The sequence below is a fragment of the Chiloscyllium plagiosum genome, unplaced genomic scaffold (assembly GCF_037043375.1).
Source record: "Chiloscyllium plagiosum isolate Xiang-an unplaced genomic scaffold, Cpla_swu_hap1 HiC_scaffold_43, whole genome shotgun sequence".
In the NCBI taxonomy this organism is placed as follows: Eukaryota; Metazoa; Chordata; class Chondrichthyes; order Orectolobiformes; family Hemiscylliidae; genus Chiloscyllium; species Chiloscyllium plagiosum.
The window spans coordinates 6,341,920-6,367,085 of NW_028270181.1; the positions used below are offsets into that span (position 1 = coordinate 6,341,920).

Consider the following 25,166-nt stretch of genomic DNA (forward strand, 5'->3'; position numbering starts at 1 on the left):
CTCCTCTCTGACCTATCACCTTCATCCCCACCACCATTTACCCATTGTACTTTTTGCTACCTTCCTCCACCCTCCTCCCTGACCTATCACCTCCATCCCTGCCCCCATTCACCTATTGTACTCTTTGCTACTTTCTCCCCACCCCCACCCCTCCTCTCATTTGTCTCTCCACGCTGGAGGCTCCCTGCCTCATTCCTGATGAAGGGCTTTTGCCGAAACGTCAATTTTCCTGCTCCTCGGATGCTGCCTGACCTGCTGTGCTTTTCCAGCACCACTCTAAAAGGATAGAGACAAACTGATAAAATGGATGGAGGATTATAAGAAAACGTTCAATGTGGAAATGCAGGAGGCAATATACTTTGGGTGGGTGAAGCAGGAGAGAAAATAAACCTAAAATGGTGCAATTTTAACAGGATGGAACAACTTTGGGAGGTTTCTCCTAAGATTTTTGTGAGTGACAGTGTAGGTTGGCAAAGTAGTTAATTAAAACTTTACAAATAAACAACACAGAGTACTATTGGTACCACATCCACAAGCACCCTCCATCACCGACGCTCAGTACCAGCAGTGTGTACTATCTACCAGATACAGAAATTCACCAAAGATTCTTGGGTAGCATCTTCCAAACCCGTGACAACTTCCATCTAGAAGGACAAAGGCAATTGATAGATAGGAACACCACCCCCTGCAAGCTCTCCTCTAAGCCACTCACCATTCTGTCTTGCAAATATATCGGCGTTCCTTAAATGTCACTGGGTCAAAATCCTGGAATTCCCTTCCTAAAGGGCATTGTGGGTCCACCTACAGCAGATGGGCTGCAGCGGTTCAAGAAGGCAGCTCACCCCCACCTTCTCAAGGGTAACTAGGGAAAGGCAATATATGCTGGCTGAGCCAGTGACTTACATCCCACGAGTGAATTTAAAAAATGAAAGGTAGGAAATTGTGTTGAAGTTGATACAAAGCATTGGATCATTCCAGCTCCATGAATGGGTCTAATTCTGGCCACTATGCATTGGGAAATTCATGAGCTGCTCTAGATAAGATAGTTATGGTGCAATGATTCCAGGGATCAGGGACTGTTACAGAGATAATTGGAGAAGTTGAGGTTGTTCTCAACTGAGCCAAGAAAGGTAAGAGGAGATTTTACTGTTTAAAAAGAATTTAGCTCAGGGAAATAAAGTGAAACTGTTATTAATGGCTGAAGGTTTTACAACTAACTGTTCCACGAATATTTCTTTCAAAGTGTATCAAAGTTAGTGATAATGATCAGAGATTAATTAACTCATTAAAACAGTAAAATAAATTATAAGTTACAAAGCAGGGAATGAACTGGTTCCTGTATGTGTGCAACATGCAAACCCAATGCAAATTATCAGTAAGGCAGAGTCACAACACGGTATACAAACAGCACATGGAGCCCTTAAAGGACAACTCTCTTCGAGACAAAGTGTACGCACAATGAAGGGTGCTGGCAACTTCATTGAAGTGCACTGCCTCTTTGAACATTGTACACAGCTGCACATTGATCTATTCCTTTAAAGGAGCTGGCCTGCTCGTGGCCTCCACGGGAACTTTCGGATTGTTGAAAGACCTCTGGAAATTACAGCTTAAAGGGACATTGTCAGTAATCACAGGCTCCAGATTTAAAGTGATTGGCCAAACCAAAAATAAAGGCAATGACTTTCTTACAATTCCAAGAGGTTAGGATCAGGAATAAGCTGTGGAAACAAACCACTGCAGCTTTCAAAGGGACTTAGGCAATAGATAAAGGAAAAAAAAATTGCATGGATATAGGGAGAGAGCTAGGGGAGTGGGGCTAACTGAATTGTCCTGAGGAAGGGCTTATGCCTGAAATGTCGATTCTCCTGCTCCTCAGATGCTACCTGATCTGCTGTGCTTTTCCAGCACCCCACTCTCGACCCTAACTGAATTGTTCCTTGAAAGAGCCAGCATAGACTCAGTAGAGCAGATAGCCTCCTATTCTCTGTGCTTCCATGAATGTGTAACACACTCAGCCTATCCCAGAGTTGTTACTGTGCAGAATGAGGCTGTTTGGCCCATCATGCATGCACTGTCTGTTTGCACACGCATCATTACCTAATGCCTATTTCCTGCAATTAACTGCATACGCTTGCACACAATTTCCATCTAAATAACCGTCCAGTGTCCCTCTTGACTACCTCAGCTGAACCTGCCTCCACCACATTTTTAGGCAGGGTGTTCCAGACCCAAACCACTCACTGAGGGAAAGAAAAGGTTTTCTCTCACATCAGCATTGCTTCTTTGGCACATTATTACCCGTCAGTGTGGCTGTTCCCTATTTCACCTGCACTTTGCTGATGGATGCTTGGCAGCATTTTAATCAAGGCACTTAGATGGCATCAGATTCAAGATCAAAAGCTTTATGAATGTCATCTTGAGAGGATATTGCATTCTGGGAATCAGTCCAGGGTATTGTGTTTTGTTTTGCATTGTTTGATATTTCTGAGCATTCCTGTTCAATTTAGGAGCAGGAAGCATAAAGAGTAACTTTGATTTGGGGATAATCTCAACTTTGACAGTTTGGCATCTGACTGTGCTGCATTGACACTCATGCACCCCATTTCCCATGCTCATATTATCGTGGATGTGATCACCTCCACATGTACAGAGGTCTTTACGCAACATAGAGCTGTCCCAAGTCCCAACATGTCCAAGAAACAAACAACATTGATTTTACATCCCTGCGTTTGAACATCTCGAGGTGGTTCAGGGCTTAGGGCTGATTGGGTACAGACTGAGACAAGGTCTCAAACATTAGAAGACCCAGTGTCCTGCTCTGTGATGCCTTAGTTGACCTCTTCCAGGGTGAAAGCAGTTATTTAGCTTTAAAGTTGCAAGGCTGTTGTCTGGGTAGACAGTGAAAGTCTTTTTCCTCGGATATGACGTCAGCGTGTATGAGGGGGCATAACTACAAATTGAGGGGTGTTAGATTTAAGACAGATGACGGAGGCAGGTTCTATATGCAGAGAGTGGTAAGGGCGTGGAATGCACTACCTGCTAATGTAGTCAACTCAGCCACATTAGGGAGATTTAAACAATCCTCAGATAAGCACATGGATGATGATGGGATAGTGTAGGGGGACAAACTGAGAATAGTTCACAGGTTGGCGCAACATCGAGGGCCGAAGGGCCTGTTCTGTGCTGCATTGTTCTATGTTCTATGTTCTATCAGCCATGGTCTGAATCTTCAGCTGAAAATATATCCGTGAACAGACTTGAGGACTGCACAGACACGTTTTCATAATGGTGATGGTTTTTAATGTTCCCACATTAAACTCCTTTCTGCACTTCAAATAAATATACTGAAACCTGTCCAAAAAATGTCACAGGCTGGAATGTCCGGCAAAGCACATTAACCTACCAATTCACCTTGCTCTTTCACATAAATTAACCTGCCCAACTTCACTGAAATCCAGACACAGTTATAGCCCACCTTCACTCCGCCAAGGACACGCAGCTCCTTGGCCTCCTCCATCGCCAGACCATGGCAACACGACGCCTGAAGGAAGAGCGCCTCATCTTCCGCCTAGGAACCCTCCAACCACAAGGGATGAATGCTGATTTCTCCAGCTTCCTCATTTCCCCTCCCCCCACCTTTTCTCAGTCCCAACCCTCGGACTCAGCACTGCCCTCTTGACCTGCAATCTTCTCTCCGACCTCTCTGCCCCCACCCCCTCTCCGGCCTATCAGCCTCACCTTAACCTCCTTCCACCTATCGCATTCCGAACGCCCCTCCCCCAAGTCCCTCCTCCCTACCTTTTATCTTAGGCTGCTTGGCACACCCTCCTCATTCCTGAAGAAGGGCTTATGCCCGAAACGTCGATTCGGTCCAACCAGTCCATGCTGACCATAATCTCAAACTAAGCTAGGTCCCACCTGCCTCCTGGCAGATACCCCTCCAAACCTTTCCTATTCATGTACTTATCCAAATATCCGTTAAGCGTTATAATTGTACCTGTATCTAGCGCTTTCTCAGGAAGTTCATTCTACACGCGAACCACTCTCTGTGTAAACAATTTGCCCCTCATGTCTTTCTTAAATCTCTCTCCTCTCACCTTAAAAATGTGTCCCCTGGTCTTGAAATCCCCCATCCTAGGGAAAACACACCAACCATTAACCCTATCTATACTCTTCATTAGTTTATAAACTTCGATAAGGTCACCTCTCAACCTCCTACCCTCCAGTGAAGAAAATCCCAGCCTATCCAGCCTCTCCTTATGACTCAAACCTTCCATATGGCGCAACATCCTGGTAAATCCCTTCTGAACCCTCTCCAGTTTAATAATATCCTTCACATAACTAGGCAAGCAGAACTGGACACAGTATTCCAGAAGAGGCCTCACCAATGTCCCTGAACTTCCAACTTCTATTACAGGGCATAAAATCATTGCCCATTTCAGAGTAATTCACAGGGCTTTCAGGAAAGGGAACAATATATAGACCTGCAACAACAACTTATTTTGTAAAACACCCCTGAGGGTCTGAGGATCATTTTGGAAGTTACAGAGTGGTAATCAAATTGAAGCAAATTTGATCGTTTATAAATCAAATAATATGCATGAATTTTCTGATGAGGGAACTACACAGACTGGGCTAAAACTGTGAGGAAGTGAGGACTACAGATCAGAGCTGAAAAATGTGTTGCTGGAAAAGCGCAGCAGGTCAGGCAGCATCAAAGGAGCAGGAGAATCGACGTTTCGGGCACGCTGGGGGAATGCTGCACTATCAGAGGTGCAGATTTCTGAGTGAGGTGTCAAACCAAGGTGCCAACTCCCCCTCTCCGTTGGGTGTAAAAGTTCTCATGGCACCATTTGAAGGTCCACTGGCTAACACCTCTCCCTCAGTGCCTCGTCACTGAGGCAGACTGTGTGCTCCATTTTCCCAATGATTTATGGGAGCTTTCTACACACAGTGACTACATTCCAAACATCTTCAGAGTTGCTTGTGGTCACAAAAGCAGCTACATAAATGCAGGACTTGCTTTTTAACTAGCCGATTTCACAGTGGTTAAACAGCACCCACCAAGACGCTCCAGGAACAAAGTATTTTAGCTTTACAAACAAAAACAGAAATTGCCGGAAAAGCTCAGCAGGTCTGGCAGCATCTGTGGAGAGAAATCAGATATAACCTTTTGGGTCTGGTGACCTTTCCTCAGAACTGACCCGAAACATTAACTCGCATCGCAGTGACGTATCAGAACAAATTCAGAGCACTGTCATCTTTAGCTTCTAAGGAAAACTTAATAAGGGATCAGAGTTAAATCAAATCAACTCAAACCAATGGGTGAAGGAACATTAATAAAAACCGAAAGAACTGCAGATGCTGTAAATAAAAAACAAAAGCAGAAATTGTTGGAAAAGCTCAGCAGGTTTGGCAGGATCCATGGAGAGAAATCAGTGTTAATGGTTCAGGCCCGGTGACCCTTCCTCAGAACTGACCCGAAATGTTATCTCTGATTTCTCTCCACGGATGCTGCCAGACCTGCTGAGCTTTTCCAGCAGTTTCTGATTTTGTTCTCGTTTACAGCACCTGCAGTTCTTTCGGTTTTTATCCTATCATTTTTTCTTTGCCCCGCCCAAATGTACACTTGTCCCTTTCTCATCTAAAACTAAACCGATCAATGGGAGCTGGTCGCTGATCAATTCCATCCCAGTGTTCGCCTCCACAATGCAACTACAATCACAGTTGGATCAGAGCTCTCCCGTGCCTGTTGCCTCATTACCCAGGTTCTGGATTAGTGGTGCTGGAAAAGCACAGCAGTTCAGGCAGCATTCGAGGAGCAGTAAAATTGATGTTTCGGGCAAAAGCATCAGGAATAAAGGCAGAGAGCCTGAAGGGTGGAGGGATAAGTGAGAGGAGGGTGGGGGTGGGGAGAAAGTAGCATAGAGTGCAATAGGTGAGTGGGTTAGGGGATGATGGTGATAGGTCAGGGAGGAGAGGGTGGAATGGATAGGTGGAAAAGAAGATAGGCAGGTAGGACAAGTCATGGGGACAGTGCTGAGCTGGAAGTTTGGGACTGGGGTGAGGTGGGGGAAGGGGAAATGAGGAAACTGTTGAAGTCCACGTTGATGCCCTGGGGTTGAAGAGTAAATCGATGAGAGGTGTTCCTGCAGCTTGCTCCTCTGTGTTTGTGTTGATTTGCCTTGTTCTGGGAAGTTTCTGTCAGTCACAGTAGCTTCATGTCTGGCAGAAGCAGGTCAGGTGTGCTCGACTGGTCTGCGCCTGAGAAAAGGCAGGTGAGTCACACCCGACCGGAAGCTTACTGATAGATCTAGCAAAGCCATGCTCAATGGTAACATGATCTTCTCATTTCAGAAACGCCTGACCTCAGCCATCAGTCAGCTCTGGGTGTCAGGCAGCTGACTGTACCATGTGATGGGGAGTGCAGACTGAGCAAATACATCAGTTTGATGCAATACCTCAGACTGCATCATCTCCCAATCCCCCCATGTGAATTTCAGATTCCCCACCCCACTCCTCCCATCCCCTCATTTGTACAACTACCAGGAATTCATTTTGTACCCGCTCCTGTCTCCCTTCACAAGGAGGATAGACAACAGGTTGGTCCTGATCCAACATCAATTGTTGAGTTCCCATGTAAAGCAACATTTTTTTTTATTTTATAGTTCATAATCATTTCCTGTTTTCCAAGCTGACTGAGATGTAATCTCTGCTCCTGTGCGGACATCTTTATATTAAAAAAATCCCAAAGCAGAAAATGTCAACAATAATACAGTGGCATGAAATTTATATTTATGATAAATGTCACCTGCCAACTGCATTAACTGGAAACCAACCTCCCATTTTAGTTCTACTGTCAACCAGCTTTCATTATTCTTGGCATATACAATCTCGAAATGTCAAGATTACTAGAGATTAAGAACACACTCAGCGGTTTGCACATATTTTATAGAAAACTCGATAGTAAACTGCTGGGATTGCTTCGCAATAATTACTCTTAAAGACATTATTGAGCAAGTCCATCAGTGAGCATGATCGAGATATTCAAAGATCCTGCCCAGTTATTGCTTTAATATTACAAACGATTCCATTCAAATGACTGCAGCATATCTAATTTATCTGTTTATGTCAACTTCAATTCATATAAATGCTTGAATCCTGCACTGCATAGACATGCCTGTAACTCCAGCAGATAGAATCGAGGTTACTTAAAACACTTCTTTTTTCCATGCTCAGTAATGAGGGGATTTAATTTTAAGGTGAAATGCGGAAGGTTTTGAGGGGACTTGAAAATCTTTGACACCCAGAGGATGGTGGCACACTGTCTGGGCAGGTCATTGAGACAGGGAAACCACAAAACCTTTAAACTCTGCTTGGATAAGCATTTAAAATGTCATTCTCTTTAAGCCAATTGCTGGAAAGTGGGACTCGTGTAGATTTAGAATCGTTTTGTCAGTGCAGGCTCAATGGGCCAAAGGGCCTCATCTGTACCATATGGTTAAAATGGTAGGAAAAAGTCCTGTAGTTGTGCAGGGGCTTTTGTAGCCAGATTGCTTTCCATCCAATGGGATATTTTTTGAAGTGAGATACAGGTATGAGTTAGGGTCTATGTCCCCAGCAAATTCCCCAGAAACAGCAAGGAAATAAACCAGATTTTCACCCAGAGTATCAGAGGCTGAGGGATGACCCCCCTTATAGCGATTTATAAAATCATGAGGGGGAAGGAAAGGGTGAATAGCCAAGGTCTTTTCCATAGGGTGAGGGAATCCAGATCTAGAGGGTTTGGGGTGAGAGGGGAAAGATTTAAAAGGGACCTAAGGGGCAACTTTTTCACGCAGAGAGTGATGCGTGTACAGAATGAGCTGCCAGAGGAAGAGGTGGAGTCTGGTACAATTGCAATATTTAAAAGGCACCTCGATGGGTATATGAATAGGAAGGGTTCAGAGGGTAAAAGTGGGTGCTGCAGATGCGAGTCAAGATTAGAGTGGTGCTGGAAAAGCACAGCAGGTCAGGCAGCATCCGAGGAGCAGGGAAATCGACATTTCGGGCAAAAGTCCTTCATCAGGGCTTATGGGAATATGTGCCAAGTGCTGGTAAATGGGATTGGATCAGTTTAGGTCAGCATGGATGAGTTGGACCGAAGGGTCTGTTTCCATGCTGTACATCTCTATGACTCTATAAATTTGCTTCTTTTACATTGGTTAATGGGTAAATACTGATTAAAACAATGCTTTGGGAACCTTTGTATCCACTTTGGAGGGTCTCGATTTAACATCAGAAAGACAGCATCTCTAACACTGAAGCACTCCCTCAGTACTGTAGTCAAAGTGTCAACCTGGGTCACGTGCTCAAATCCCTCACGTAGGAATTGAACCCACAAGCTCCAGCTCCAAGGACGAGAGTGTCACTTGCTTCAAACATGCAGCAGTGTGTTTTCTAACCTGTGTCAACTGCTCTTCACTTACCAACCTTCCCTTTCTTGTTCCAAACAGGTGTCAGCTTATTGGTACCACAGGGAGCAATCCCACAGGGCAAGTTCTATGAAATGTACCTGATAATAAACAAGAGGGAAAACATGCTGTAAGTAACATACTTCCTACAGTGAATCTAAGCAAAGCTTTCACGGTGACTGTAACCAACCAAAGCAAAAACGCAGCAACCTCAGTCTTTGTCGGGTCCACTTACTTCATCCAAAAGATCACAGTAAAGCACAGCTCAGAACCAAAAGAGAAAATTGGAGAGTTACCTCCAAACAAATAGCAAACATGGGAATTCTCACACTGAACTGTAACAATCGCAAGTTCAAAACTTTCAGAGTTCTAAAATAATTTACCCTACAAAGTCTTCATTTTCAAACTGTGACAGTGATCACTGGGGTGGCATGGTGGCTCAGTGTGCCAGTGCCAGGGACCCGGGTTTGATTCCAGCCTTGGGTGACTGTCAGTCTGTGTGGAGTTTGCACATTCGCCCCATGTCTGCATGGGTTTCCCCCAGGTGCTCTGGTTTCCTCCCTCCAAAGATGTGCAGGTTAGGTGAACTGGCCATGATAAATTGCCCCATAGTGTTCAGGGTTGTGTAGGTTAGGTGCATTAGTCAGTGGTAAACATAGGCTAACTGGGGAAGGGAATGGGTCTGGGTGGGTTACTCTTTGGAGGGTCGGTGTGGACTTGTTGGGCCGAAGAGCCTGTTTCCACACTGTAGGTATTCTATATCATATCCAATCTATTTTCAAATTAAAATGTACCCGATACATTGTGCTGAGAAATGACTGCTTTCTGATTTAATGATGAATTTCAAGTGAATGGTGTATAAGAGTTTATGTTTGTGTATGATAAAATTGGCACATTTTGAGGGGTGAAGCAATATGTATAGTTTTCAGAATATCTTCTCAAGCTGAGCATAGGAATCTGCATTAATAATTCACCTATCGCTTCCTGTAGGGTTCAGGAAGTTAATGTGTGCACAGAACCTGCTCAGTGATTGAGAATAAACTAAAACAAAATACTGCTGTAAATCTGAAACAAAAACAGTATATGCTGGAGAAACTCAGCAGTTCTGGCAGCATCGTGGAGAGAAAGCAGAGTTAATATTTCAAATCCAGTGACTTTTCTTCAGAACTGAGTTGAAAGAGAGCTTGAAATGTTCACTCTGCTTTCACTCCACAGATGCTGCCAGACCTGCTGAGTTTCTCCAACAATTTCTGTTTTTTTTTATCTGAGCGATTGAGAAATCTCACTTATCCTTTTACTATCACAAGAAGGTCAGATATTCATACAATTCAACCGCTAGAGAGCTCCCCTCCCATCTTCCTCCACTGAAGAAACACAGTTACTGCGTAAAACGTAAATATTGTATCAATGTTAATATTTCTCTTTTGTCATCAGGAGTTAACAGGAATGTGGAGTGATCTAATCAGTCATGAATTTTTTGAATGATCCAGCAGGTTTGAGAAGACTGACTGACCTATTCAGCTCCTAATTCTTATATTTATATCTTTAAAACACCCTTCTGTTCAATAAGGTGTTTGCTAGCTCATATTCAATGCTTACAATCTCCATGATAGTTACATCAAGACAGAGATGAGGAGGATTTTTCTTTTTCTCAGTAAATCTGTGGATTTCTTTACCATAGAGGGCTATCAAGGCTAGCTCATTCAACGCTGAGGTCGATGTTTTAAAAGGCAGGGAATTAAAGGTTATGGGGAAAAGGCAGGAAAATGAAACTAGGGATTATCAGATCACGCATGGGTCTTACTGAATGGCAGACCTGACTGGATGGGCTGAAGGGACTACTTCCACTCCTGTGTGTTATGGTCATCAGCCCATCAATGCCCATCAGCCATGATTGAATGGCGGAGTGGGCTCGATTGGCCAAATGGCCTTACTTCCACTCCTATGTCTTCTGGTCTTTTTGGGCTTCTTGATAGTAACAGTGCATACTTGTACGAGGCACCCCTACCTTGCACGGAAATTATCTGGTCTTTCTTACAAGCAGCTTTTAAAAATCTCATGCACTGAGTTCCAGTTGACAGCTGTGCAGTTTCCGAGATTGCAATATTCAATCTTGGATTGACTTATCTGTTGAAGTTAATGGAAAGAAAGACAATAGGCTGGGAAACCATGTGAATCTGCCTATACATGCCTCTGATAATTCTTGTGCAAGTAGCCTCCATCCAACTAACACAACAGAATGGCCTCAATAAAGAGAAAGCAGCATCCTGACAGTAAAACATTTGTAACGTTATTTATTTTCTGGCTGAAATTTCCCTTCACGTTGTTAATGCCCAACAGGTTCTTTCCCAGTTGTGGGTATGTTTGTCAAGCTGAGAAGTTGATTTGCAGACGTTTTGTCCCCTGTCTAGGTGACATCTTCAATGTTTTGGAGCCTCCTGTGAAGCGCTTCTGTACTGTGTCTTCTGGCATTGATTTGGCTGCGTTCCTGCTGCTCCCGGTGGCTGGTTCTGGTTGTTCATTGTAGTGGCCTGTACATTGGGTCTAGGTTAATGTGCTTATTATTAGAGTCCATGGATGAGTGCCATGCTTCTAGAAATTCTCTGGCTGACCTGTGTTTAGCTTATCCTATGATCATTGTGTTGTCCCAGTCAAATTTGTGGACCTTGTCATCTGTGTGTGTTGTTACTGGGCAAGCGGGTCATGGTGTTTTGTGGCTAGTTGGTGTTTGTGGATGCGGATTGCTAGTTGTCTGCCTGTTTGCCCTATATAGTGTTTTGTGCAGCCTTTGCATGGAATCTAGTAAATTATGTTTGTCTTGGACATGATGGGTATCGGGTCTTTTGACCTGGTGAGTTGTTGCCTGAGCGTGGCTATCACATTATGGGCTGTTGTGAATCCGAATGGTCAGAGAAGTCTGGCTATCAGTTCCGAGACAGTTTTTATATAAGGTAGCGTGGCTAGCGCGTTCAGTCGTGACACATCCTCTTTGCATTAACTGTCTGTTAGGCATCTGGAACCAGCCACCGGAAGCAGCACGAACGGGACCAAATAAGTTTTAGAAGACCCCAGTGCAGCAGCGCTTCACAGGAGGCTCCAAAGCACTGAAGATGTCACCTAGACAGGGGAACAAAACATCTGCAAATCAACTTCCCAATTCAGCCAGCATACCCACAAACGTGACAACCAGCACCCGAGCTACAAACCTTTATGCTAACCTTGAAGTTTTTTTCTCGATTTGATTCCCTACAGTGAGGAAACAGGCCCTTCGGCCCAACAAGTCCACACCAACCCTCCAGAGAGTAACCCATTCAGACCCATTTCCCTCTGACTAATGCATCTAACACTATGGGGTAATGTAGCGTGGCCAATTCACCCGACCTGCACATCTTTGGACTGTGGGAGGAAACCAGAGCACCCGGAGGAAACTCACGCAGACACAGGGAGAATGTGCAAACTCCACACAGACAGACAGATACCCGAGGCTAGAATCAAACCTGGCTCCCTGGTGCTGTGAGGCAGCAGGTGCTAACCACTGAGCCACCATGATACCCCGATACCAGGTTCTTCCCCATTTTGATAAAATAAATTAACTCAATTAGCATAAACTGAACTTCTGCCTACTTATTAAAAATAGTCAGGGTGACAAACTTGTTACAAGAAATTTTAAGCCTGCAAGTTAAATCAGCAGCAATATTTATTCTCACTGTTTATTACAATGTAGGTTTATTTATCTAATTCAGCAACATGTTAGGTACCAAACCCAGTGTGCTGTTTAGTGCCCCTGGAGACATACCAGGTGCATAAAATAATTAAACCTGTACCACAATTTGTCTGGAAGCTCAGAAATATCCTGTAACGAAAGCAAGACAATAACTTAGAATGGGGTTTCAGGATGATGGGTGTGTGATTAGCTCAGAATGCTTATATCTCAAGATCCCTGATCTCATATTTCTTCAGCAATTTCCAAAGACTTGGCTTCGCCCTGTACCTCCATGTATGTCTTTTCTTGAATAATTTCAAATAATTTACCTGAACATGTAAACTCCTCATGAGAATAAGTTATAGTGTCGGCACAGTGGGTTCAGTGGTTACACTGCTGCCTCACAGCGCTGGGGACCCGGATTCAAATCCAGCCTCGGGTGACTTTAAGTGAAGTTTGCACGTTCTCCCCGTGTCTGCGTGGGTTTCCTCCAGGTGTCACCACAGTCCAAGATGTGCAGGTTAGGTGGGTTAACCATGGGAAATGCAGGGTTATGGGGATGGGATGGAGTGGGTTTAGATGGGTTGCTCTTCGGTGGATTGGTATAGATTCATTGGGCTGAATGGCCTGCTTCCATAGTGTAGGGATTCTATGGGTCATAAAGTTGCACAGCATGGAAACAGACTTCGATCCAACCAGTCCAGCTGACCATAATCCCAAACTAAACTAGGCCCACCTTGATTCATATCCCTTCAGACATTTCTTGTTTGTGTATTTCTAAGAAATGTAGAATTAACTCTAGAAATAAGCCTGGATCTGAGGAGCCATACTACTCTCAGTCCACCATGTTGGAGATGTTCCTCATTATCTCCTTCACCTCGATTAAGGAGCATCTGCCTGTTCCTCAGGGAGAACAATGGACACAGTATTCTCAGTCAGGAATGTTCTGTGAAGTTGGAATCCAAAGTAGACGGTCAGGATGCTGGAAGAACACAGCAGGCCAGGCAGCATCAGGAGGTGGAGGAGTCAACGTTTTGGGTGTAAATATTTCGGAAGTCCTGAAGAAAAGTTCCACCTGAAATACCGACTTCTCACCTCCTGATGCTGCCTGGCTTGCTGTGTTCTTCCAGCCTCCTACCTGTCTGCTTTGGATTCCAGCATCTGCAGTTTCTTTGTCTCTGATAATTCTTAGACAAGCAACTTCCTCCCACCTAAATGGAGAATGGAAACAATGGTTTGGCAGACAGGAAAAAGTGAGGACTGCAGATGCTAGAGATCAGAGTCGAGAGGGTGGTACTGGAAAAGCACAGCAGGTCAGGCAACATCCGAGAAGCGAGGGAGTCAACATTTCAGACATAAGCCCTTCATCTGGAAAGTCTGGCAGACAGTCAATCAAAAAGGAAATAGTCCTGCACGCATTCTAATTTCTTGTTTGACAAGAAGAGGATGGAGAATGTGTTAACAAATACACACATGAATTCCCAAAATGTCTTCACCTGCCCATGAGCAAAGTATAACTCTGTTTGTGACTGGTTAAGCCATAGGACACTGACCGAGACTTACAAGTCTTGATTAACAAGTGGCAGGGCCTGTATTTGACAAATGATTTCTCGTGAAGAAAGAGAATTTAGATAGCACCTTTTGTGGCTTGAGGACATCCCAAAGCCATATCGTACAGTGACTGAAATAACCCTTTGAAGTTGTCATGTGGCAAGCGTAGCAGCCAACCTGCACACAGCAAGATCCCAAAAACAATGTCACCACGGCTAGATCATCATACTTTTGTGATGTCAGTTGAGGGGTAATTATCAGGCACTGCACTAGGGAGAACTCCTGTTGCTGTCCTTCAAAACAACACCATAGTAACGTAAACAGAAATTTCTAGAGAAACTCAGCAGGTCTGGCAGTATCTTGCATTCTGAAGGAGGGCCACTGGACTCAAAATGTTAACTCTGTTTGTCTCTCCACAGATGCAGCCAGACCTGCTGAGTTTCTCCAGCACTTTCTCTTTCAGATTTCCAGCATCCCACAGTTCTCTGTTTTTATGTTACCATGGTCACTTCTACATGAACAGAGTAGGTTGGGCTTTGGCTTGACAACTCCTTTAAAAGGCAGCTTCCCCAACTGTGCTGCATTCCCTCCGTGCTTTCCAGCTTTTCGCATGCAGCTACTGAGCTCATAACCTTCTGATCCAAATACAGGCGTCCTGCTCACTCAGCGACATGGGCACCTCCTTTAACATGTTGCCATTCTGAGTCAGAATTATGATTCCATTTTGCCACTCACCAGGAGCTCTCTCAGTGACTTATTCATAGAATCCCTGCCATGTGGAAGCAGGCCATTCAGCCTGTCTTCACTGAGACAGCATTTGACAGAGCAGCCTGATTCACAATGCCCTGCAAATCTGGTCCCATCAAGAACCGTCCCATTGCCTCTTGGAAGCTCCTCGGAGAACCCACCTCTCATTATAGACCATGCGTTCGTTCCTCCCAGGTGTGAACACGTGAGGTGTGTTTCTCGATTGAATAATACTCAGGATGGATCTTCCTGGGTCACACTGAATCCTGGTAGATCTATTTGCATCAACCAGATCAGAGATGTTTCTACAACCTTCTTGAACCCAGAGCTCCTGGTTCAGAGATAGGGAAGCTACCATGATACCACAAGAACCCCTGTCCAAACCAAGGGAAAGGCTGCATTAATGGGTCCAGAGGCATTGACACATTTGACAAAAAAATTGTTGGGGAGGTTTCCAATGGTGCTTCTGGGAAGGACATTGCTGCCCCCTTGTGGCAACATCCATTATAAACTTAGTTTATTGTGAGCTCGAGGTAACTGAGCAAATGGACAAACATGCAATGGACCTGTGTCGCTGTCCCCCACAGGCCCAGAACTTTAGCACAGTCTTACTTCACCGAAAGCAGTAGACTTATGCCAGTGTTAAAGTGGCATGTCAGCCAAATATGTTCACGCACAATGTAGATTTGCGTTAATATCTGGCAACTTGTGGAAAAAAGTCATTCTGCTTTTTAAATTTGTTTGTTGAACACGTGTATGATTGGCTAGGCCCATGTTTACTGCCTGTCCCTTGAGAAGGTGGTGGTGAGCTCCCTTCTTGTATTGCTGCAGTCCATGGTTGACCCACAATACCATTCGAGAGAGAATTCCAGGATTTTGACCCAATGACAATGAAGGAACAGTGATATATTTCCAAGTCAGGGCAGTGAGTGGCTGGGAGGGGAACTTGCAAGGGGTGGTGTTCCCATGTATCTGCTGCCCGTGTTCTTCTAGAAAGAAGTCGTCGTGGGTTTGGAAGGTGTTGTCTGAGGATCTTTGGTGAATTTCTGCAATGCATCTTGTAGATAGTACACACTGCTGGTACTGAGTGCTGGTGATGGGGAGTGTGGGTAATTTTGTGGATGTGGTGCCAGTCATTGGGTTGCTTTGTCCTGGATAGTGTCAAGCTTCTTGAGAGTTTTTTTGGAGCTGCACCCATCCAGGTAATTGGGGTGTATAGCATCACACTCCTGACTTGTGCCTTGTTGATGGTGGACAGGCTTTGGAGAGTCAGGAGGTGAGTTACTCGCTGCAGAATTCCCAGCCTCTGACCTGCTCTTGCAGCCACTGTGTTTATGTGGCCAGTGCAGTTCAAATTCTGGTCAATGGTAACCCCGAGGATGTTGATAATGGCGGTTTCAGTGATGGTAACATTATTGACTGCCAAGGGGTGGTAGTTAGATTGTCTCTTATTGGGGATGGTCATTGCCTGGCATTTGTGTGGCAGGAATGTCACATGTCAGTCTAAGCTGAACTAGCCAGTGCTGGACTTAATATTCCACATGAGATTCCTCACAATCCATTTACTCTGGTCTTTCAGTGTATCTTTCTGTTCGCTCTCTTCCCATTTATGTTTGGCAGTTTCCAACTTCATCGGTAAGATGTGGGTGTGTGTGGTGGGGCCAGCATTTGGCACATGTCCCTTCCCTTGAGAAAGTGATGGTGAGCTGTCTTCTTGAACTGTTGTAGCCCACATGTTGTAGGATGACCCACAATGATGGTAGGGATGGAGTTTAGGATTTTGATTCAGCGACAGTCAGGGAACAGCAATAGATATCCGAGTCAGAACATTGAAGGGTTTGGAGGGAAACTAGCAGGTGGTGATGGACTTTTGAAAGTATCGACACTCCTCAGCTCAGCATGTCTGGTGATGGCAGGGTCCAGATTTGAATGATTCCTGAACTGATTTCCATGTTGAATTGGCACGTTTATATCTTGACTTGACGTTGTCTTGCTATCAGGTTTTATTTTGTCCACTGCTGTCAGCTGCAGGCACCTAATTGGGAACAGAAGAACCAGGAGCAAGTGTAGTCCATTCGGCCCCTCAAGCCTGCTGCCCCATTCAATGAGGTCATGGCTGATCTTCTTGTGGCCTCAACTGCACTTCCCTCCATTAACCCTGAAGTCCCTTGTCTTACCAAAACTCGATCAAACTCAGCTTCGAATAAATTCAGTAACCCCACCTCCACCGCTTTTGGGCAACACAGACTAATGGGAGAAATGAGACCCCATCTCCATTTTAATAATGAGAGCACTTATTCAAAGACGGTGTCAACTATTGGTATGCATGTGTTAATCTAACCCCTTTTATCAGAGCCATAAGGATGGAGGTTTTGTTTCCAGTGATGATTGAGGAATTCTCTTATTATTGTCTTCCCATTAAGGCCCCCATCTGAAGGTTCACAGACGGTCCTGAGTCCAATGGTGACATGTGGCCCAACGGGCATGTTGTTGTGTCGGCCTGTTGTCCTCAGTATCCCTCACTGTGCAGACATCTGCGGATCTGACTGGACCATTAAATTCAAGACACAGACTCACCAGGCGGCATGGGAGGTAAGAACACAAGGACCCAGCGAAGCCCTCTCGCAGACGATCCCCAAGTCCAGCACCCTCTTCATAATACCCTTTTGTTGATTCATTTGTGGGATCTGACTGCACTTATTCCCCATCCCTGAAGGCTCTGGAGCTATGGCTCATCATCAGCAACAAGCAGCAACTTTCAGACACTGTTTTTGTTGTGTGTGATATGCCTGGCAATGACAGAAGTGGAAGAGGTTTAATAACGAAGAGTGTTTCATTTGAATTGTTGGGCTGTCATCTATCATGGTCACTCACTGCCAATTCCAGTTAATTTGAACTGATGTAAAATTCCTCAAGCTCATGGGATTTGAACCCATGCTCTCGGAGCACTGGATTGAGTGACTACATTACCAACTGTGTCACCATCACCTCATGAACGTTGGCGGAGTGCGGATGTGATGCCAACACATCTAAGCCAGCCCACCTGTTGAAGCAACGCCCTGCCAGTTGGAGGGGCCGGTGAGGACTCAGGACTCATAATCCAGAAAGATAAAATTAGGAATTTCTTTTACACCTAAGCCTAATCCAAGAATTAATTTTACCCTCGAATGCACTTGGTCTCATTAGATTCCCTACAGTGTGGAAGCAGACCCTTTGGCCCAACCAGTCAACACCGACCCTCCGAAAAGTAACCCATCCAGACCCTCTGACTAATGCACCTAACACTATGGACAATTTAGCATGGCCAATTTACCTGACCTGTACATCTTTGGATTGTGGGAGGAAACCCACGCAGACACTGGGAGAATGTGCAAACTCCACACAGGCAGGTGCCCGAGGCTGGAATCAAACCTGGGACCCTGGTGCTGTGAGGCAGCAATGCTAACCACTGAGCCACCCTCTCTCCTGCCCTAATCTGTATCCATTCCTGGAATGTGGGCATCTCAGGCTGGTCCAGCATTTATTACGTCCCCAGTTGCCATTGGGAAGGTGGAGGTGAGCTGCCTTCATGAACTGGCCATGTGCTGTGGGTTGACTCAAAACGCCCTTAGGGAGGGGATTCCAGGACTTTGACCCAACGACACTGAAGGAATGCCGATATATTTCCAAGTCAGGATGGTGAGTGGCTCGGAGGTGAACTTGAAGGTGCTGGTGTCCCCATGTACTTGCTGCCCTTGTCCTTCCCGATGGAAGTGTTTGTGGGTTTGGAAGGTGCAGTTGGAGGACCCTGAGTGAGTTACTGTAGTGCATCCCTCTCAGACAATGTACTGAAGGTAGCTGAAAAGGCTCGCCTGAAGAAATGTCCCCAAGGGAAATTATTGCAATAATACTCAGGGGTAATAGTTCAGTTCTGTTTTGTTTGCTGACTTTACAGAATCATTACAGCCCAGGAGGCCATTCGGCCCAGTGAACTTACTCTGTGAGTTGTCATTGATGATTGTTACACCCCCTGCAAGTTCCCCTCCAAGTCCCACAGCATCCTGACTTGAAAATATATCACCATTCCTTCAGTGTCGCTGGGTCAAAATCCGACAACTAACAATATTGTGGGTCTACCCTGCAGTGGTTCAAGAAAGCAATTCACCACCACCTTGTAAAGGGGCAATTAGGGCAGTCAATAACTGTCCCACAAATTAATAAAAATAATGGGCAGCATGGTGGCTCAGTGGTTAGCATTGCTGCCTCACAGCACCAAGGTCCCAGGTTCGATTCCAGCCTCGGGTGACTGTCTGACTGTCTGTGTGGAGTTTGCACATTCTCCCCATGTCTGTGCGGGTTTCCTCCCATTATCCAAAGATGTGCAGGTCAGGTGGATTGGCCATGCTAAATTGTTCAGGGTTGTGTAGGTTAGGTGCATTAGTCAGGGGTAAATGTAGGATAATACGGTAGGCGAATGGGTCTGGGTGGGTTACTCTCCAGAGAGTCAGTGTGGACTTGTTGGGCCGAAGGGCCTGTTTCCACACTAGCGATTCTCTGAATGGAGGGAAAGACCAACTGCAATCGAAGGATAAAATTAATTCTTGGATTAGGGTTAGACAAAAAAATGCATTCAAAATTTTGTCTTTCTGGAATATGAGACATGATTCCAAGAACCATCCGGTGAGATGACAGGGCTTTGGTTTGAGCAGGGCAGACTCCTTCTGCTTTAAGTGTACAAGAACAGGGAGTGCTAGAGAAACTTAGCAGGCCTGGCAGTGTCTGTGGAGAGAGAAACAGAGTTGATGTTTTGAGTCCCGTCAAGCTCAGAATATAGGTCACAAGACATACAAGCAGAAGTTAGGCCATTCAGCTCATTGAGTCTGCTCTGCCATCCAACCATGGCTAATAGGTTTCTCAATCCCATTCTCCCTGTAACCCTTAATCCCCTTGATACTCAAGAACCTATCCAGTAACAGGTCACGGGACTCGCAACATTATCTCTGCCACGCTGCCAGATCTGCTGAGTCTCCCCAGCAGTGGTTTCAGATCTCCTGCATCTACAGTTTTTTGTGTTATTTCTGCGTTCATTGTGATGGCTGTAGAGCAGGTGAATGGTAACGGTTGAAGGAGACAGTTCACCACCAGTTTCTCAAGGGGCAACTAGGAACAGGCAATAAATGCTGGCCCAGCCAGCGATACCTACATCCCACAAATGAATAAAAACAACACACCATTCTGACCCTTAATCATGCCCACGATTCCAGTCCATTGTTGCTGCAGCCTCTTTAAATGAAGAAAAAATCTAAACAAAGTTTGGCTTGTGATAATGTCAAATCTATGTCTGAGAATAAAAATACTCCCATTTTGTTCAAGCTTTTTGACTTCCGTCTTTGTCAGGTTGATGCCAGGTTACACACACAATAGAAACAATGTCTGAAGATTATAGACATTGCCTGGACTGATTGCTGTTCAATTGATTGGACTGGACACTATTGTAATGCTAATGAACAAAGCTAATTGTAAAGAGCTGCATCAGATTTCCCCAATGAGCAATTGGTGTTTATAAGTTTTTCTTTTATGCAATGTGTCGTCACTGGCAAGGCCAGAATTTGTTGATTGTCCCTCAGTTTCCTTGAACTGAGTGGTTTGCCCAAGCTCTTCAAAGGGCCATCAAGAGGCAACCCCATTGCTGTGAGTCTGGGATCAACCCCATTGCTGTGAGTCTGGGATCAACCCCATTGCTGTGAGTCTGGGGTCAACCCCATTGCTGTGAGTCTGGGGTCAACCCCATTGCTGTGAGTCTGGGGTCAACCCCACTGCTAAGAGTCTAGGTCAATCCCATTGCTGTGCGTCTGGGGTCAACCTCATTGCTGTGAGTCTGGGGTCAACCCCATTGCTGTGAGTCTGGGATCAACCTCATTGCTGCGAGTCTGGGGTCAACACCATTGCTAAGAGTCTAGGTCAATCCGATGGCTGTGCGTCTGGGGTCAACCCCATTGCTGTGAGTCTGGGGTCAACCCCATTGCTGTGAGTCTGGGGTCAACCCCATTGCTAAGAGTCTGGGTCAATACCATTGCTGAGAGTCTGGGGTCGACCCCACTGCTAAGAGTCTGGTCAATACCATTGCTGTGAGTCTGGGGTCAACTCCATTGCTGTGAGTCTAGGGTCGACCCCATTGCTGTGAGTCTGGGGTCAATACCATTGCTGAGAGTCTGGGGTCGACCCCACTGCTAAGAGTCTGGGTCAATACCATTGCTGTGAGTCTGGGGTCAACTCCATTGCTGCGAGTCTGGGGTCAACCCCATTGCTGCGAGTCTGGGGTCAACCACAGCAGAGTGGATCTGGAGTCACGTGTAGGCCAGACCAAGTGAGGATGGCAGATAAAAGCAAAATACTGCGAATACGACAGTTCTGAAATAAGAGCAGAAATTGCTGGAGAAACTCAGCAGGTCTGTGCAGACAGAAGCAGAGTTAATGTTTTGAGTCCAATACAGCTCTTTCTCAGTGCTCTGTTTCTGAGTCTGCAGATGCTGCCAGACCTGCAGAGTTTCTCCAGCATTTTATGCTTTAGTTTCCGATTTCCAGCGTCTGTAGAATTTTGCTTCCATCTCCTCGGAGTATTTGCCTGGGCCTTGGGATTACAGAACACTCCGAAACGCCTTCCTGTTTGACCAATCTTTCAGGCCTTTGTCTGAATATCTCCCAATGGAGCTCGGTGACAAATTCGATTTGGTAAACCTCCAGTGAAGCACATTTTACTGTGTCAAAGGTGTTATAATTTGTTGTTGGTGATCATGGAGCTAACTGTCCAGGTTTGTCTCTCCCTTAATTTGGAGAAATTTGCAGCTAACTCCCTGCAGAAGAATAACAGAGTGGCTAATTATTCTGTTGTCAAGTAATCACGCGAGGACCATTGCCCAAAGCTCCAAGGGGGAGCTTTGTCATTGGCTGTTCACTCCTGACTTTTTTATTTCTCTCTCTCTCTCCCTCTCTGTTTTGCTCTTCAGGAGGTGGTGACACTGGAAGAGGAGAATTTAAATACCCCCTGCTACTGTCAGCTGGACCCCCAGTCCTGCCACGTTTTGCTTGACCAATTGGGCACGTATGCCCTCGTGGGAGAGTCTGCCTCCAGGTCAGCCGTTAAAAGACTCCAGCTCGCCATATTTGCACCCATCTCATGCACATCTCTGGAGTACAGCCTTAAAGTGTACTGTGTGGACGACACTCCAGATGCTTTAAAGGTATCGGTTATATTGTAAACTCCTCCGCACCCATGCTCAGCTTTCGACATGACAGTGATCCTCTCTTTTATCATTGTGTGTTTTGTAGTGTCACACAATAGACACGTTCTCAGGGATTTAAAACCTTCCAGATACTGAGTTAACTAACCTGGGGAAGGGTCACCCAACCTGAAATGTTAACTCTGATTTCTCTGCACAGATGCTTTTCTAGCGATTTCTGGTTTTGCTTCCAGATATTGAGTAGAGGAGTTGGGAGGTCATGTTGTGGCTGTACAGGACATTGGTTAGGCCACTGTTGGAATATTGCGTGCAATTCTGGTCTCCTTCCTGTCGGAAAGATGTTGTGAAACTTGAAAGGGTTCAGAAAAGATTTACAAGGCTGTTGCCAGGGTTGGAGAATCTGAGCTACAGGGGGGAGGCTGAACATGCTGGGGCTGTTTTCCCTGGAGCGTCGGAGGCTGAGGGGTGACCTTATAGAGGTTTACAAAATTATGGGGGGCATGGATAGGATAAATAGACAAAGTCTCTTCCCTGGGGTGGGGGAGTCCAGAACTAAAGGGCATAGGTTTGGGGTGAGAGGGGAAAGATATAAAAAAGACCTAAGGGGCAACTTTTTCACACAGAGGGTGGTACGTGTATGGAATGAGCTGCCAGAGGAAGTGATAGAGGCTGGTACAATTGCAACATTTAAGAGGCATTTGGATGGGTATATGAATAGGAAGGGTTTGGAGGGATATGGGCCGGGTGCTGGCAGGTGGGACTAGATTGGGTTGGGATATCTGGTCAGCATGGACAGGTTGGACCGAAGGGTCTGTTTCCATGCTGTACATCTCTATGACTCTATATGATTTCGATAACTTCAGTTTGAAACTGCCCCTCTGATTTCATGCAGCATTGGTTTCAGCTGGTTCCATTTACACCTCCAATGGACTCATTTTTTTCTCTGTTTCCTGTCCCAATATCAATCTGTTTTTGCTTTCCCTTCCACCATCCTCCCTTTTGTCACTTAATCATTCCCTGCACCCTTCAGTCTCTAGTGATTTCAAAACTTGGTTCTGCTGGTTAAGTTATAAAACACAATGATTTAATACAACCAATAGCACTTATTTGTAAAGCATATAACGTGTTTTTTACATACCTCGCTTCCCCATTCAGCTGCTGGGTAAATCCCCACACACCGTGTGCAGATTCTAACTCGGACCTTGACTTGACGAACAGGTCACATGACTCCTCCCTTAGTGATCCTTCCTCAAAGGGGCCAACTACAGCACAGTCCATTGGGATCGAGAGGGAATGGTTTCCACTTGGACTCACTAGATTCTGATAATGAGCTGATAAACTCAACCTATTGATGTGTGGACAATGCCACATGTGAATATGTTCCTCATTACTTTACCCACTGGATTTATCAATAACTCTCTTATAGTTATGGATTCTTGTGAAGGGTCGGGCAGTGGGTTAGCTGAAGGTTTGAATGCCCCCTCAGAGACCTCAATTTCACCTCCACATGTTCCTGCTGAAGTCTCTCCATGTGTTCCTTACTTTCCCAAATCAGTCTTCCACATTTTGACCAGTAACTTACCACATCTGACCTCTTCGAGAATGATTTAGGAACATCCCTAAAACTTGCTTAATGTCCTCCCTTGAGTCTCTGCCACGGTTAAGGTCCCTGCTATGCTTCACTTTTGTTCTGTACTTGCTTCGAGACAGTTAAAGCCCGAACATCTCCCTGCCCCAGCGGAATGTTTAAGCTTGAATGTTAACTCCATTAAACGCCAAGAAACTCAGCAGGTCTGGCAGACCCGTGGAGAGAGAAACAGAGTTAATGTTTTGAGTCCAGTATGACTCTTCTTAAGAACTCTAGGCTGAAGTAGGGTCACACTGGACTTGAAACGTTTCTCTCCCCATAGATGCCGCCAGACCTGCTGAGTTTCTCCAGCATCCGTCACGGAATCGATTAACAGTCTCACAGAATTTCACATTCTTGTTTCTTTAATCTGTCTCCCAACAGGAAGTGCTGGAGCTAGAGAGGACTCTGGGAGGTTACCTTCTTGAGGAACCCAAGACACTACTGTTTAAGGACAGTTACCACAATCTCCGGCTGTCCATTCACAATATCCCCCACTCGCTGTGGAGAAGCAAGTTGCTCGCCAAATATCAGGTCAGGCCTGAATTGTCACACCTCCAGCCCCGCTTGCAGAGAATAAAGAACTGTGGTTTGCAGTTTGACTTATTCAGAATTTTATGTTCAGCCGCAGCTAGAACAGCAACTGAGCTGAAAGCATTTGCTCGGTGATTAATACTGAATTGATGATTTGCTACTCAAGGGAAGGCCATTCAGCCCTGTGCTTGCTTTTTGATAGCTTCCAGCCCCACATTCTCACCGTGAGGGCGGCACGGTGGCACAGTGGTTAGCACTGCTGCCTCACAGCGACAGAGACCCGGGTTCAATTCCCGCCTCAGGCGACCGACTGTGTGGAGTTTGCACATTCTCCCCGTGTCTGCGTGGGTTTCCTCCGGGTGCTCCGGTTTCCTCCCACACTCCAAAAAAAAATGTGCAGGTTAGGTGAATTGGCCACGCTAAATTGCCTGTAGTGTTAGGTGCAGGGGTCTGGGTGGGTGCGCTTCGGCGGGTCGGTGTGGACTTGTTGGGCCGAAGGGCCTGTTTCCACACTGTAAGTAATCTAATCTAATCTAATCTAATATACCCATTAAAGCTCATTGTGGAGAAAGGGCATGAGGAAGTCAGAATAAAGTGTCCCACGTTTTTGTTACTATCCCACTAGCAGTTGGTAACTAAACAATCCTGAACCATTCAGACTAGACAAGCTCTTCCATGTGTCTATAACGTTGCAATTGTTCAGTATTTTGTTGTACTGCCCTCTCTGATGGGGAGGTGCAAATAAACACAGGAAATACAGGCAGGAGTAGACCATTGTGCCCATCGAACCTGGTCTGTTGTTCTATACAATCGTGGTGGATCTTCTGCCTCAGCTCCAGTTTCCTGCTTTCCCTCCCTCCATATCCCTCAATTTTTAATCAGAAAAGGCATCACAGGAATAGATAGGAAAGTGGAGTTCAGGATTGTCAGACCAGCCACAATCTCAATCAATGGAAAACCGGGTTGATGGGCTGAATGGCCTGTTTCTGGTCCTACATCTTATGCTTTTAATTTTTCTGAGAGACCTGTCTCCGCCTTAAATATTGGATTTGGATTTCGTTTTTATTGTCATGTGTACTCAAGCACAGGAGTACAGTGGAAAGTGGCTAATATTGCCACACATGACACCATCTTGGATACAAAGGAACTGAAGTACAAAAAAACCTCAGGTACAAAGTAATAAGAGAAACAGAGTTTAAAAGTTAAGTATTACCTGTGGTGGCATGGTGCCTCACAGCACCAGGGACCCGGGTTCAATTCCCTTCTGTGTGAAGGTTGCACATTCTCCTCGTGTCTGCGTGAGTTTCCTCCCACAGTCCAAATATGTGCAG

General features: G+C 45.5%; 1 protein-coding gene across 2 annotated transcripts in view; it reads left to right on the forward strand.

Moving 5' to 3' along the window:
* unc5b (unc-5 netrin receptor B) overlaps nucleotides 1-25,166 on the forward strand; it is a 269,146-nt gene that overhangs the window by 229,890 nt on the left and 14,090 nt on the right. For both annotated transcript variants that reach the window (XM_043679162.2, XM_087982409.1), the window contains 4 exons: nucleotides 8,496-8,583; nucleotides 16,878-17,046; nucleotides 21,441-21,674; nucleotides 23,686-23,835. In XM_043679162.2, the coding sequence (XP_043535097.1) occupies nucleotides 8,496-8,583; nucleotides 16,878-17,046; nucleotides 21,441-21,674; nucleotides 23,686-23,835 (641 nt within the window). The remainder of the gene's footprint in view (nucleotides 1-8,495; nucleotides 8,584-16,877; nucleotides 17,047-21,440; nucleotides 21,675-23,685; nucleotides 23,836-25,166) is intronic.